The sequence below is a fragment of the Pelodiscus sinensis genome, chromosome 5 (assembly GCF_049634645.1).
Source record: "Pelodiscus sinensis isolate JC-2024 chromosome 5, ASM4963464v1, whole genome shotgun sequence".
Classification (NCBI taxonomy): domain Eukaryota; kingdom Metazoa; phylum Chordata; order Testudines; family Trionychidae; genus Pelodiscus; species Pelodiscus sinensis.
The window spans coordinates 33,085,839-33,101,882 of NC_134715.1; the positions used below are offsets into that span (position 1 = coordinate 33,085,839).

A 16,044-nucleotide genomic window follows, 5' to 3' on the forward strand; every position below is an offset into this window, starting at 1 on the left:
AACAAGCCATGTTTACAGTAATTAATGAATACCTTTCCATATTTTATTTATAATGAGTCAATACGGTGTGTGTTTGCATGGAGAATACTTTGAAATGTTTCCACTAAGCTGATATGACAAAACAATAATATCACGCCATGAATGAAGTGCACACTTTAGAACTCACATGCATCACTGAGTACAGAATGCTAGAGATCTCTTAATGGAGCCAATGAGATGCCTCAGCTTATTAAGTAACTTTGTGCTATTTCAGTAACCCTCATAGTGTCTCTGGAGAACACACATACATACACATGAACACTTTCTCTCTATGCCAGTTACAAATGAAAAATTGATAATATTAAATTCAACTGACAAGAGAAAACCTGAACATTATACATGAAGTAATTTTTAGTCAATTGTGGCAGATCGAGAGGAAACTCAAATTGACAAAAAGAAATGAATGAAGATTGCAAGTCAGTATTTTTAACTGAAAAACATCCCTAATATTAGCAATAATATAAAATTTCCATTAGTACTTAAAATAAATGATCTTTTCCCCATTGATTTTTCCCCTTTTTTTCTTGTAGTTGCTGGGATGAACAAATGGCGTATACCTGAAGAACTGATGCCTGTTAAGAAGCATCTTATCACCACAATATAATGATTTTTTTGTGTGGCTTAAGTTACCCTATTATAGAGAACACCAATAAGAAATGTTTATAGGCAAGTTAAGATGTAGTGAGCAAACTAGTGACATCCTTCTTTTGTCCTCTGTACTTGGGCAAAGCTTCTACTGATTTCTTTGGGTATGTCTACACCCCAAAGTTATTTCAAAATAACAGCCGTTATTTTGAAATAACTTTACCAGCATCTACACAGCCAAACTGCTATTTCAAAATGAAATCGAAATAGCGGAGGGCTTATTTCAAAATTGGTAAACCCTATTCCATGAGGAATAGCACCAATTTCAAAATTGCTATTTCGAAATAAGCATTGTGTAGATGCTTATTTTGAAATAGGGGGTCTCCATCCCTTCCCAGGATGCCCGGGTGGCCACTCTGGGCACAACCAAGAAAAATCCTCTCCCCTTCCCCCTCCCCCTCCCCGTAGCCCTTAAAGGGGTACTCTCTGGCCACAGTGCCTGTGCCAGCTCCAAGACTGCCAGCCCAGAGCCAGCAGTCACTGCACTTGACCCAGCATAAGCCAGGCAGCCAGTGCCAGCCAGCCCTCCACAATTCCCCAGGACCAGTCTGCCAACTCCCAGGAGCCTGCCAGGGGCTGGAAAAGGTGGGCACCTGCCTGGTCCAGTGCGGAGATCAGGGACCTAATTCAGGTTTGGGGGGATGTCTCCAACTTCCATGATCTCCGCACTAAATGGAGGAATGTGACTATCTACAGGCAGATGGCTGCCAGCCTGGCCACCAAAGGCCAAATGCGAACCCAGGAGCAGGTTCACATGAAAATAAAGGAGCTGTGGCAGGCATATGCCCAACCAGGGGCAGACCCAGACCCCTGTCCTATTTTGATGCCATGGACCGCATCCTGGGGGGCAGGATTGTCCGTGCCCCCCAGGTGGTCATCGACCCTGTGGAAGAGCTTGCTGCCTCCTGCTGCTCCAACCTGGCTGCCTCCCCAGCTACCGTTCCTCCTCCCACTTCTTATCCCTCTCCTGCTTCTTCCTTCCCACCCTCCCCACACCCGCGGGGAGACCCCCACATCCAGAGTGGTGGGAGACAGTTGGGCCAGCAAGACCCCCAACCCTGAGCCCTGAGCTTCTCCTCCCCCTTCCTCCCCTTGCCTCCCCCTGCCAGCTCCCTCCTCCCAGGTTTCCCTCTTCTCTCTCCCACCCTCCCTCCTCCCCTCTTGTACCTTCATTCTCCCTCACCCCAGAGTTGTTCAATAAAGAGGCTTTGTTGTAATTAACACATGTCTTTTATTGTACAGCAGGAAGGGGGGTTAGGGAGGGATAAGTGGAAGGACGTGAGGGAGGAATGAGGCACAATCCCCCAGTGGGACACACCAGGGAGATTGTTACTGCCTGCAGAACGTGCTGCCAGGCTCACAGGAACACGTCCTAGAGAAGCACTAGAGTGCCCAGAGGCAGCTTCAGCTCCTTGCTGCAGAGTGCTGTGGTATTCTGAGCGAGGGCAACCAGAGCACGCAGAGAAAAAAATGCTTTGCTATCCCTCAGTGATATAGGCAAGCAAGCAGGGAAACCTTAGAACCGGCTGTCTGGGGAGGGGAGCCCCTTTAAGCACAGGTCTCAGATAGCCTCAGGCAGCAGCCACACAAGGTAGCTCCTGACCTGATGCCCTGCCAGAACCGGTTCTGGCTGGCCTTAAATGCGATTCAGTGTCCTATCAGTGTGGACGTGCTATTTCAAAATAGCAAAACGCTTCTTCTAAATGCATTTTGTGTCTAGACGTGTTATTTTGAAATAAGCTATATTGAAATAACTATTTCGAAATAACGCTGTAGTGTAGACATACCCTTTAAGAGTTTCCTGATTAAAGATGAAGTAAAGTCTGACCATGGGCCTCAGGAATTGGCCCATGATCATAAAAAAACTTCATTAGCAAAACTAACACCATTCAATTTTCTTAATATCACTTTATTCCCCAGCCCCTGACAACTTTCTCTGAAAACAAGCTCTTCAATAGGTCTCAAGAGATCTAAATTTTATTTCCAGCTCTGACACCCACTTGCTGTATGATCTTCAGGAAAACATTTCATCTCTTTTCCCTCATACCATTTGTCTTGTCTATTTAGTCTGTAACAAGATTATCTCTCACTAGATGTTCGTGCAGTGTCTAGTACAATGGGGATGGTAGTAACTATATTACAAATACATATTAATTAGGACTCTACATTCCTCTCTGAAACCTCTTTCCATCTCTCTCCTCCCTGCCCTTTTATCCCTCCAACATACACATATTCCATGACCTAGGTTTTTTAAAATTCTCCTTTCATTCTTTTGCTTCTCTAATTCATTTTTACTCCTCCACTCAAGCCTCCCAGTGTCTTTAATATAATACAACCAACAGTCCCCTTTGCAGTATGGTTGACCTAGATGTGAACCTGTGCATTCCAGATGTGACACTTCAAACAGGAAAAACTGCTAGGCTTACAATGTAGTCCCCTGAAAATTATCTCTGTTCAAGTAAGTGCTTGAGTGTGCCTCTCATTGATCCTCCCATTATTTGGTGTCACATAAGTGATGGTGAAGGAGGAGCTGGGAAGCCTGACTGAAGGAACAGGATAAGGAAAGGGGTATTGAGAGATTTAAAAAGTGAGAAAGTGGATGGGGCATTGTGCAGGGGAGCAAAGTTGAGACAGAGAGAAGAACATGTGAAGGAGACAGTTAAGTGCATTGAATCAGGCAATGCTAATCTCACTGAGAAATGTGGTGTGGGTAAGAGGAATCCATTGGGTGCTCAGAGGTAGTAAGGAAAAATAAAATTATTTTAATTAAATATGTTTTAATGAAAGTTTTGGTATAACAAGACTGTTAAAGAAAAGTATAATTGTTTAATTTTTCTCCTAATATTATTGCTAATGGGCGGCTTTCTAATCATATTGAGACACTTCACAATGTGCATCACATTCCAATATTGCTTCTTCTTAAAAGGCTGTGGCACTCAGTTTTCAGTCTGGTGCTTTTCTTTGCACTTGTGATATTGCAAAAAGCCTGGATTGACGCCCATGCAGTTCTGTCTTTACAGCAGCCTTATTAGTTAATTTGCCTTCCTTTTTACCCTGTGTCTGGCAGGATGCCCTTCAGAAAATGCAAAGACACTTCATATCCTTCAGGGCCTCATCAAAAGACTTTTGAAATCGATGGGTTTCCTTCCATTGCTTCAGTGGGCCTTGGACAGGACACTAAGTGCCTGAGATGATGGAACACAGCACTTTCCCATTGCTCCACTGAGTTAGCAATGATAAATAGACAGTGCTAAAGACTAGGTTTAAAACCCTGGTACCTATTTAATTGTAGCTACCTGAGAGCACAAAGTTCCTTCTTACCTGTGTGGTAAAACTTTCCTGAAAATCCAAGGTTGAAGGTAAAATTTGCAACCTGAGTGCGCAGTAAATTTTGAGTCTCTAGTAACGCCTGAAATAAATAAGAAATTAACATGCATTTAGAAAAATAAAATATAAAATTTAGGAATGCCTTATATTAAAATGTATGTCCACCAATGAGACATAAATTTAAGGTCTTTAAATACATTCTGTGGTTTGGTGCTAGGGTCATTTGGTTTTTCTTTAGTGTAATAGTAAATAAAATTTGGACATTTAAGAAGGTGCAGGACCAACATCATTGGTATGGTATCAAATTATGTGTTGGCTTTGTAATTTGGATTAACTAACAGGGCAAAATCCTACATCTAATTTTACATGTTTTGATGTTCTGCATTATTTGAGCTGGACTTCCCCACAAACTTAGATGTAACAATATCATAGAATCCTGGAACTGGAAGGGACCTTGAGAGGTCATAAAGTTCAGTCTCCTACACTCAGAGCAGGACTGAGTATAATTGCCTGCAGGCAGAACCAAACCTAGGATCTCAGTGCATTCAGCCCATAGGGCTTGAGCTATAAAGTCAGCTGACATATACTACTGATATACTAACCACAAACACAGTGAGTTTGTATGTGTAACCCACACACCTTCCGGGTGTAGTGTATTATCCCATCTAGTGGCAGAGAGACAATTTACAGAGAGAATGAGTGGCTCATGCACTAAGCTCCAGAGTTCCTAGGTTAGATGCTGCCTATTGGCATTACATATGTAAAACCTGAATAATGAAATTTACTAAAACTTAAAATACAATAAAAGTATTTCTTGCCAGCATGGGCATTAAAGGAATTTGGTTTCACTTACCTGTAAAAACTTCTTTAAAATAGCTTGTGGGCCAAATTCAGCTAGTGTAAATGGACAACTTCCAATTCACTTCAGTGGAAATTTTGTCCATTTACCTCATGGCTATTTTTTTATTATATCCTTGAGGAGTTTTTTCTAATAAAAATGTATGTTCCTAAAAAGTGCAAGAGTCTAACTTTTACTGGAGAATAGTTTCTGCCATTAGCCTGACTGCCTCATAAGTGTGTCTCAGTCAATTCTGTGTACATCATCACTAGAAGTAAAAGACAGAAATAGTTCTGACTCTGTGCACTTTCAGTCTTTGACGTCATTGATGAGACTGCCATACAGTGATGCTTCCAATGACTGTTTTACTACACAAGTGTCTTTCCACTTGGATCTAGTCTGAGAACAACACACATTTAACATCCGTCATGCTACCAGCTGGATAAAGCTTTCATCTCTCTACTGGCCCAGCCTGTTTTTAGGTTTTAGGTGGTAGAGAGCTCTATTTATCAGCAATCTTTTGAACTCCTATCATGTTGCTCTTAAGAAATAGTCTAAAGATATATTAACAACATTTCTAGTAGTCAGAAATGTGTATTTTTCCACTGTTCAAAGAAAGCGGCAAGAAATGGCCTTGAAAGTAGGAATAAGAAATCCTCCGGAAAAGGGCTTATTTTCCGGAGAATCGCATCTAGACTGGCGCTTTTCTCCGGCTTATCGCCAAGCTGGAAAAAAGCGGCAGCCATGTAAATGCAAATGCCGCAGGGGATATTTAAATCCCCCGCGGATTTGCAATTCCAACTCGTCTCATTAGCATCCCTTTTTTGGAAAGGGATGCCAATGTAGACGTAGCTCATATAATACCTCCTTTCATGGCATGGACAGAGAGTCACTAATCATTACATTTGGCAGTTAAAGGGAAATGCTTAGCCCAGTTGTCTTAGTGTTTGAAAGTTAAAAAGCATTTCTGACCACCAATTAACTACGAGAATACATGTTATTTTCAAATATCTTATCAGCTGAAGTGTGTGTTTGTGATAACAGACAATTTGATAAAGATGTATGTCATTTGAAAGATACACTCGACTTCCACACAAACTAAGAGACAGTCAGCAAGTTTTTATTTTCCTGAATTTTTAAAGTTAACTATATTGTTTTAAGATTGAGATAACAAGAAGTAGCATCAGAACCATTATTTAAGGAAATACATTAGAAAGGTACAACAAAGTAAAATCTAACTGTAATAACTGTGCCTTAGCAATGAATATTAAGAGATCAATATTGTCTACAGCTTATCGTGTTGTACATTTTTAAAATAAATGATTTATCTTTTGTGATCCCTTCCCCACGCAATGTACATCAGTGCTTGATCTGCACATTGCAATATTACACATTACGTTTTATGAGATCAAATGCAAAGGGGACCAGTAGACAAATGTAGCAATTATGTTCTAGCATATGAGAATTATAAAATGAAAATAGTCAGCACCAGAAATAGTCACAGGGGCAGATCTGCAGCTTATGAAAATGATCATAGTGCCATTTAAGTCAATAGAGCTATGCGGAATTCTTCCAGTTTAGAATCTGGGCCAATATATTTAGAAACATAGTTTTCCAATATGTGAAGCACTTTATATAATTTGGAAAGTGCTTCTTACATTTCAGACTGGTGTGCTGAGCAAAATCAATGTGTGTCTTTGTGGATGAAACACCTTACAATATTAATTAAAATATGATATTCCCAGATATGTGAAATAAACTTCTTGTTTTATCATCTTTTTTTCCAAATCTCCTAGCAATGTTATGCTATCATCTTATTTCATAAGATCACCCCTTTCCCCCCCCCCCCCCAAAAAAGGAAGGGGGAAGCAAGAGAGAAAGGAACATTCCATCCCAGTGAGGTCTCATTAAAAAAGCAGAAGAAGGATTAAGTTATAAATCGTGTAAACTATGGTATGTCACATGATTTTTCAGTTTAATGGGTAAATTGATCACTCAGTGGCTTTTGCTGAGCACTGAAGACTCTTGTTTTGTCATTTCAGAATAAAGCATATCATATATTCATTTATATGGAAATTAATTTACATGGTCTCATTGTATATTAACATTATATAGATACTCTCAGAGAGATGACTCCTAACATTTCACCAAACATTGCATTATTTGTAGGTGTGGGGAATGTCTTACACAGATCTCAGTATCCATCTGCCTTGGGAATAACTGAACCCTTTCCTTATTTTTAATCACTTCTTATTCCATCACGATTCTCATTGACTCCAACTGGCTTCAGCAATGATTTTTCTAGGTGAATAATGAACTCTGTTGTGCTTTGTAAGCACAGTCCATAGTAATAGGGAACACAGACCTACACCACACCAGGAGAGCGGCAGGTGGCATTCAGAATGTCTCCTGGACACACCCGGACTGGTTGCATGCCTGCTTTTTTAACAAATGAAATTTTTTACCATCTGCATTAGTGGCCAGTTCTGGTGCCTGCATAGAGCAATGGCCCACTCTTCCCTGCTCCCTTTATGGTATGGTGTGATTCAGCAGATCAGGAAGGGTGCAGTCCCTTCATCCCCTGAGGTCAGGGATTGATCCTTATGCAGGCTTCAGAAAAGGGGCAGGCTTCACTCACTGCGCAGCCACATACAGACCATGAAGAATTTGGCCAAGGGAAAGGACTGCACAATTTTAACCAATGGAAATTTTACCTGATTTAGTCCTAAATAGGACTCTTAGGGTACATCTACACTGCAACACTATTTCAAAATAACTTAGTCTGCGTCTACACAGCCGGCAGTTATTTCAAAATAGTTTCAAAATACTGCCAACCTGGAAGATTTCTTACTCTGACTCCTGTAACCCTCGTTGTATGAGGAATAAGGGATTCAGAGGAAGAGTGCTCTATTTCAAAATAAGTGCTATATGGATGCTCCCTATTTCGAAATAAGCTATTTAAAAATAAGATACACAATTGACATAGTTCAATTTGCATAGCTTATTTCGAATTAAGCCCTGCAGCGTAGATGCACCCTAATTACTGCAGTTCTTCCTCCAAGCAAGATTATTCTCCCCAAACCTGGCTGCTTTGACCTCTGCCAGTCTCTACAATATGATCTCCCCACATGAAATCAGGCTTCCTTCCTCCCAACTCTCAGCAGTCTCCCACTGGTTTGGGCTTTCTTCTCAAGGGAGACATTCAGTTTTTTCCACCATCAGAGGCCAGAGAAACCTTCCCCTGCTCTTTGGACAAGCTCATCAGGTTCCTGATCTCCCCCATTCTACTTCAAAACCAGCACCTCACTTGTTGTTTCTGACATCAGCCTTGAGTTCACTCTGCATGTGTTATGTGGATTCTGTTGCAAACACCTATTCCCTACTTCCCAGCTGAACACATTTTTTCCTTTCAAACCTAGTCCAAGCCTTCTCTCCCTAACAACAGTATGTTTACATCTGCCTCAATATGCATCCCCTTTATCACACTCTCTTCTTTACTTCACCCATGCTCAGCATCTTCTGTTGTCTTTCATCTAGTCACAGCTCCAGCAGATTAAGTGCTCGTGACTTGTACACAAGGAGAAGTCCACACTCAGAGGAATACAGAAAAAACTGGTCAACTCCTATGGTACTTGACTACTTTTAGGGGCTTAATTCAAAAGGGATGTATATACCTAACTGCTACTTGAGGTACCTAAATCCAAAATATAGATCCAGTCTTGCTGCCCAGCTGCTACTTATACCTGCAGGTGCCTGCATTTCTTCCAGAAAGCCATGATTCTAGGTCATACCTAGGCCGTGGGAGATTCTCAACATTGGTAGTCCTCTACCTAGCTTGTGTGAGTGTCCCAGTCCCATAGTTGTTCTCAGAACATGTCTAACTCAGAAAGAAAACATAAGAACATAAGAATGGCTGTACTGGGTCAGACAAAAGGTCCATCTAGCCCAGTAGCCTGTCTGCTGACAGTGGCCAGCACCATGTGCCCCAGAGAGGGTGGACTGAAGACAATGATCAAGTGATTTGTCTCCTGCCATCCCTCTCCAGCCTCTGACAAACAGAGGCCAGGGACACCATTCCTACCCCCTGGCTAATAGCCTTTTATGGACCTAACCTCCATGAATTTATCTAGCTTCTATTTAAACTCTGTTATAGTTCTAGCCTTCACAGCCTCCTCTGGCAAGGATCCTCCCTTTCTCCCCCAATCACCTAGGTTGTTAGAGCACATATCTGCACTGTAGGAAACATGGAGTCTAATCCCCATACTAGCTGATTTGGAACAGGGGCTTTAAACCTAGTGTCTGACCTCAGTAACATAACCACTGAATCATATAGATTGCACATAATCTTTCCTGTTTAAGATTTTCTAGTTTGCATATAATTCTTAAGTGGTCATCAGCACAGTGACTAGAATTTGGTAAATGCTTTACTTCTAGATTATAGAAGTCTCTTGCATGCTCTCTTCAGGCTAAGGAATTTTTAAGCAATTTATTCAAAGTGGAACATCTGCAATAGAAGAGGACCCACCCCATAATGCTCTATGGCATCATGGCAAGAACACTCTCTTTTGAAAATCATAAAGAGCTATGGGTTGGAACCTGAGACTATGATATCCTGGGGAAGAGCTTTAACCACTAAGATATTTGGGAAGGCTATACATGTCATTGTGCTTGTGAGGAAGGGAAAATCTGGTTTACATTAACTAAGCAAGTATTTACAGCTAAGAATACCAAATGGAGATTAACATCACCTTACAATCCAGAACTAGGTACCTATGGCCCAGATCCTCAAAAATATTTAGGTTTCTAATTTCCATGGGAGTTAGCTGACACAATACCTTTGAGATGGTAGGACTATGTCCCTTTGGTTTCACCCATCTCCTTGGCATTTCTTATGGGCTAGTTTAATCCACTTCCTGCTCAGCTTTCTGCGTTCCATGATCTCATTCTTAGGGTACATCTAGACTGCAAGGCTATTTCAGGATATTGGAGGTGGAAATGGCTATGCCACATCGAAAGAACACGTCCACTATTTCAAAATAATTTTTGAAATAACGGATGCACTATTTCTGCATCCCTGTAAGCCTCATTCCATGAGGATTAAGGGATGTCTCAAAATAATGCTTTATTTTGAAATGTGGCGCTTTGTAGACATGCCAATTTTGAAATAGCCTATTTCAAAATAAAATCAAAATAAAATATACAATTTGCATAGCACAAATTGTGTATCTTATTTTGATTTTAAAGTGGAGTCTAGATGTATCTTTAGATGCTTAATTCTCCCTATGCCTCCTCTTTCATAGAGAGTTTGGGCACTTAACTGAGGCTACTGATTGCATGAGGCAGCAAGGCACCTAAAGTTAGGCATTGCAATGCTGAGCCTAACTCCTATTTGTGGGTCAAGCCATAGGTCTGTAGTGATATCTTTGGCCAGAGTATTTAGGTGCCTTTTAATTTTTGCTTACTATATAGTCATTAAAAAAAATCAATGGAAGTTCTTCTGAGTAAAGATTGATGAACAGGGCCATTAGCATAGAATAACTATTTAGAAATGGTGATCCACTTAAAAAACTGCAGATTTGATGGGTGATTCAAAGCCAATAATTGAACTAATGCCATTTTATTCTGAATAAGGAAGTTAAGTAAATGTAATAAAATAATCATTTTATAAGGAAAGAACCACAAAGCATATCTGCATTTGCTGAAACTTTGCTGGACTAAGCACTTCTGTTAAAGGTAATCAAAGTGTTTCTTTCAAACAGGGCACTTAATTAAGTGGAATTTTTGAAGAATTTTGAGTTTCATTTTATTAACTGATTCTTCACTTTGTCAGTAAGTCTACCTTTCTCTACGACACCCATAAAATAAATCTTTCCCATATATTGCATTTACACCCAGCAATATTTTACATTAATCCATATAATTACCTTTTGTAGATCTGAGTGGTTTTGTCTTTATTCTTCATAATTGGTGCACCTACTAAGTAGGAAAGATATTTTCCCATAGTGTCCTTCTTAATTACAACTGTATCCTTCATTTGCATAATAAACTTTTGGGGGAAATTTCTCCAGTAACATTTCATGGCTAATAGGAAGAAATTTGCTTTCCTTTATTAAGTACATTAAAACTTCATGCCCCAGACATCACTGACGGTAAACATTTGATTCTCCTCAAATTTAATGCACCAAGGCATTTTGCTCTGCCATATTAGGTTTATTTATGTGCTGTGTTCTGGATTGTTAGCTGCTAATGAGACTTCAGCTCTTTTTGCTCTAAGGCCTGAACACTAACCTCATTTTAATGAGTTCATTATTTGCTGTCTTCTGAATGGAAGACGACAAATTTTCCTTTTAATTAAAGGTCAAAACACCTCTGGCTAAGGAAAGTGAAGAGGTTATCAAACCCTTAGAGAAGCCGAAGGAATGGCTTTTTCTGATATCTACACCAAGCAGAGGCAGGCCAGATTGGGGTGGAAGGGGTTTCTCTAGGGACTAACATTTTAATGCAAGCTAAGTGATAACAACACCAAAACACATTAGCTAGAGTTCCTAAGCCATTGCAAACAATAACAACACCCCAAAACAAACCCCCCAAAGTCAGCCAAAATAATTAAAGAGGCTTTATTCCTAACCCAGAGGTTAGCATGGATCAATACCACTGCTAAAGCATGATTTGTTGTTTGAGTGAGGACAGATGCCAGATTGGTTTTTGCAGCTCAGTTTATCTCAGATTGCATATCAGTGTAAGTGAGTTGCCATCAATATTTTTGGTGCTGCTTCTAGTGAGAATTATATGAGAGGCTTAGTGAACATTTCATTTTAATGAATATTATAATCATCTTCATGTGAAATTACAATGGCTACTTTAGGCAGATTGAATAGAGGTATACAAGTAATACTAGAGGTATTCACTTGTATAGCACTTTGTCTTTGAAATGGTGTACAATGATTAGTTAGTGATTGGCAAGATTTGCTACCCTATCTCATGTTGAGTCATATCTTACTTCAGAAACCATTCCCCTTTAAACATGACTACTTATGAGTAAGGTACTCCTCCTAAGTAAGGGGATCTCATTCTGGTCCTTAATTGCTTAATGTAGAAAGTGAAGTAAAAAGGATTGGCTCAGGAAAGGATAGGCTTCTTAACACATTGTGGAAGGCTCACTCCTTAGTGACACGATCCCACTCAGACACGGGTAGGTCCCTGTCTGGGGTACAAGATAAACATATTCCTTAAGATGTCTCTACCTTCACATTGGGCAGCACCTACAGTAAGCTAACCCTGCAAGAAGTAAGTCACTGGCCACAAATAAAAATAATAGCTCCTCATCAGGCCTACCTTTGCTTAGGGAGCCCTGGCTAGTGGTAATCAAGCAGTTCCTGAGCCCAGCAAGGCTTCTCTCTGGGACTGAGAGTTAGAGCTGAGCTTTCCGGCCTAGCAAGCCCCCAACTGAGCAGGACTGTACTGTGTTATCCCCTCCCTCCTGAGAGGGGAGGGGATAAGACACTTATCTACTGAGTGGCAGGCAGAGGTGGGGCCCAATTCTGACACCAAGGGTAGGTCTAGACTACATGCCTCTGGTGACAGAGGCAGGTAGATTAGACTACCCGACATAGGAAAATGAAGTGGCGATTTAAATAATCGCCGCTTCATTTAAATTTACATGGCTGTCGCACTGAGCCGATCAGCTGTTTGTCAGCTCAGCAAGGTACTCTGGACGCTCCGCGGTCGACATCAAAGGCATTTGTCGACCTCCCAGGTATGAGGCATGATACGCCTCATGATACGCCTCATACCTGGGAGGTCGACAAATGCCTTTGATATCGACCGCGGAACATCCGGACTACCTTGCTGGGCCAACAAACAGCTGATCGGCTCAGCGCGGTAGCCATGTAAATTTAAATGAAGCGGTGATTATTTAAATCGCCGCTTCATTTTCCTATGCCGGGTAGTCCAATCTACATGCCTCTGTCGCCAGAGGCATGTAGTCTAGACTTACCCCTACTGTATCACCTGACTGAGCTCACAGCTGGGATGCTGAGGGTTGCCAATTTAGGTTGGAGGTACTCCTGAGGATTTCATCACATGACATAATCTTTAATCAATGCTTAATTTTTAATTCCTGGAGACTCCAGGGCAACCCTAATGGGCTGGCAACCCTCATTGATCCTGGCAGTACCTTCCCCAGATCTGAAGAGGAGTTCTGTGTAGCTTGAAAAGATGTCTCTCTCGCCAACAGAAGATGGTCCAGAAAAAGATATTACCTCTCTCACCATGTCTTTCTGAGTTCACAAAAGCTTTTTAACACTGTCCTGGCCAAAGTGGGATTTGTATACCCCATTGCAATAATACTGAAAGATAGGGAGGATGGGGCATGGAGAAGGTATTTCTGCTATCTAACCTTTCTCTGATTTGCTACTACCATCCTGAATTATGCTGTTTCCACATTATCGTCCTCAGGGCCAGCCTGAGGCACCCCCCCCCCCCATCCCCCAGGACACGGGCCTCTCCTTTTCCCCACCCCTGCTCTACTCCTCCTCCAAGTCCCACCACTGTTCCATCTCTACAATGCAACCCAGAAGATTATGAGGGCCTGGCACGGTGGCAGCAGGGTTTGCCTCATCCTCAGTCACCACACAGGTGATGGAAGCTGCCGGGGCCTGGCAGCCTGCCATACTCCACTATGCCGCTCTCTCCTGGTCCACTGCACAACTCTTTTTTATGAGCAGCAGGAACCAAAGCAGTCTGGTTCCTGCTGTTGCTGAGAAGCCATGTGCAGTGGGCCAGGAGAGGGTGGCAGGGCAGAGTGGAAGAGTGGGGAGGAAGTGACCCCTACTGCTGCCATAATAACCCCCAGTCCCTTCCATCCATAGGAAGATTGGAGCAGCTATCACAAGGCCCCCAAAAGCATGGGGCCTAGGGCAAGTGCCCTAAGTTGTTTTATGGATAGGATGGATCTGATTGTCCTAGAAAATTACCGTTACTTGGAAAGGTGTTCTGATATCTGACCAGCAAGAACAAGGCAACTAATGCTTTGGTATTTTTCATGCCTATATCATGATTTAAAGGTGTTATGACAGAGTATTGTAAACATACAGTGGCTTTCCAAGTGCTCTGGGTCACACTTCATTATAGAGGAGAACTTTGTGCATAGTAGCAATCTCATTCTTGCCAATTTCTTTTCCTTTTCCTAGTTTCTAAAAATTTGGCCCAAATCTTTTCTAATGTGTGTGAGGTCTATCTTTCTGAAGCATTATCCTCTCTTTACTTGTTAAGAGTGGTTCTTTAACATCTGCCACTAATGCTTTGCATTAATATAGTGCAGAGGAATGCTTGCTAGAGGGAATGGTCACATAGCCCCGGCTTTCCTCCTCATCAGCTGCTAATTTGCAGAAGAAAGCTAAAATACAATAAATCATTCCTCAAATGTTTCTTTTCCATGTAAACAACTTTGATAGTTGTTGTAGGGATGTGTGAGGGTGGCCTGTGAGGACAAGAGGTGAATCCCAGTTCCATCTCTTTCAGATCTATGCAGTAGAAAAGCCTGACAGCTCTGATACGGTTATTTTAATCTTCAAAGCAGCATTAGTCCTCACATTTCTGAAGTACTTAACCAATATCAGTATAACAGACAGGAATATTAAACAGAGAAATTAAACAATGTAATATCACAGAAAGAGTCAGGGTTCATAGTCCTGTTTTTGGACCAAACTAAAATGAAGAGCAATCCATTCTATTGTAGCTCTATTGGTCCTCGCAAAAAAAAAAAAAAAAAAAAAAAAAAAATCAGATAAGGGGTTAGATTCTGATGCCAGTGAAGTCAGTGGGAGTTTTACCATTTATTTCCATGGGCCTACTTGAGAGACACAGCATGATAGTCATATAATGGTCCATTCCCTCCTTCTGGCAGGAATAGTCAGTTCAACCTATTACCATTTTGATCATAAAACATCCCCAATGTATTGACTATCAGACAAGCATGGCCCAGTCTGGCAGAAAATTTAAATACATCCCTCTCACATATCAATGCTCTACTTTAGGACAATCTATGGTTGAAAATTGACAAGAAATGGTGGAGACAGTTCCTCCATGGATAGAGATCTGGCTCACCAATCTCATTGACCTGACAAATAAAGGAAGATAGACCTCAGACTCATTAGAAAAGATTTGTGCAAATTTTTAGAAACCTTTGATTAATTCCTAGCAGAGAAAACAAGATGTTGCTCTTTTTCCTCTTTCTTCCCTTCACCTCATTTGTTATTTTTCTTTTTCCCTTTATTCACATTTCTTTAGTTTTTGCTCTTTTGTTATTTTGTAATCTCTCCTTATTTTGGTAAAAAACTTCAATACAATATAAATAAAAAGAAACTCGTTGATGGTATAACATGATTCTAAATGTGTGGAGCCAATTATTAAGTTATACGCCAGAGTTTTAAAGGTATTTTGGCACCTGTAGATCATACCTAGTGGGATTTTAAAAAGCATGTAAGTAGTTTGGTGCCTATTTGGCACCGAGATCAATCAGCATCTTTAGTCTCCTCTATACTTTCAAAAATTTGGTCTTGTGCAACAATTGCACGAAAGATGAGAATGGAAAATTCATCACTATGGCAGAATCAACAACATTTTGCCCCCAAAACTGAGTTTGAACACATAACATCTGTTTTTATTAGCATATTTATGCATCCCTCTTCTGTTCTGAAATTTGATTTTTCCTTTTCATATGTGTTCATTTTTTTTAATTGTATCCTTTGGTATATATGGTTGTGACTATTTTCTTCCACTATTTGATCTGAAGAAGTGGGTCTAGCCCACGAAAGCTCATCATCTAATAAACCATCTTGTTAGTCTTTAAAGTGCTACATAGTCCTGTATTTTGTTTCAGCTACACCAGACTAACATAGCTACATTTCTATCACTATGACAAAGCAGACATTGATGATTTAATGTCTTTATTATTCAATGACGTAAGTAATATTCCAACAATACTATGCAGACAAGTCAAACTCTTTCATAAAGACAGCTGTTGTGAAAAAAGAATAATAAGTCACAAGAAAAAAATGAGTCACAAGAAAAAAAAATTGGTAATCACCACGTATCATTGGCAGGAAAGGAGGGTGACAAATTGTTCAGGGGGAGCAGAAAGGGGAGAAAATTGAGCAACTCGAAGGCTGTGTCTAGACTACATGCCTCTGTCG

General features: G+C 40.8%; 1 protein-coding gene across 7 annotated transcripts in view; it reads right to left on the reverse strand.

Moving 5' to 3' along the window:
• LOC102456831 (bifunctional heparan sulfate N-deacetylase/N-sulfotransferase 4) overlaps positions 1 to 16,044 on the reverse strand; it is a 264,296-nt gene that overhangs the window by 110,947 nt on the left and 137,305 nt on the right. For all 7 annotated transcript variants that reach the window (XM_075929806.1, XM_075929807.1, XM_075929810.1 and 4 more), the window contains exon 4: positions 4,006 to 4,093. In XM_075929806.1, the coding sequence (XP_075785921.1) occupies positions 4,006 to 4,093 (88 nt within the window). The remainder of the gene's footprint in view (positions 1 to 4,005; positions 4,094 to 16,044) is intronic.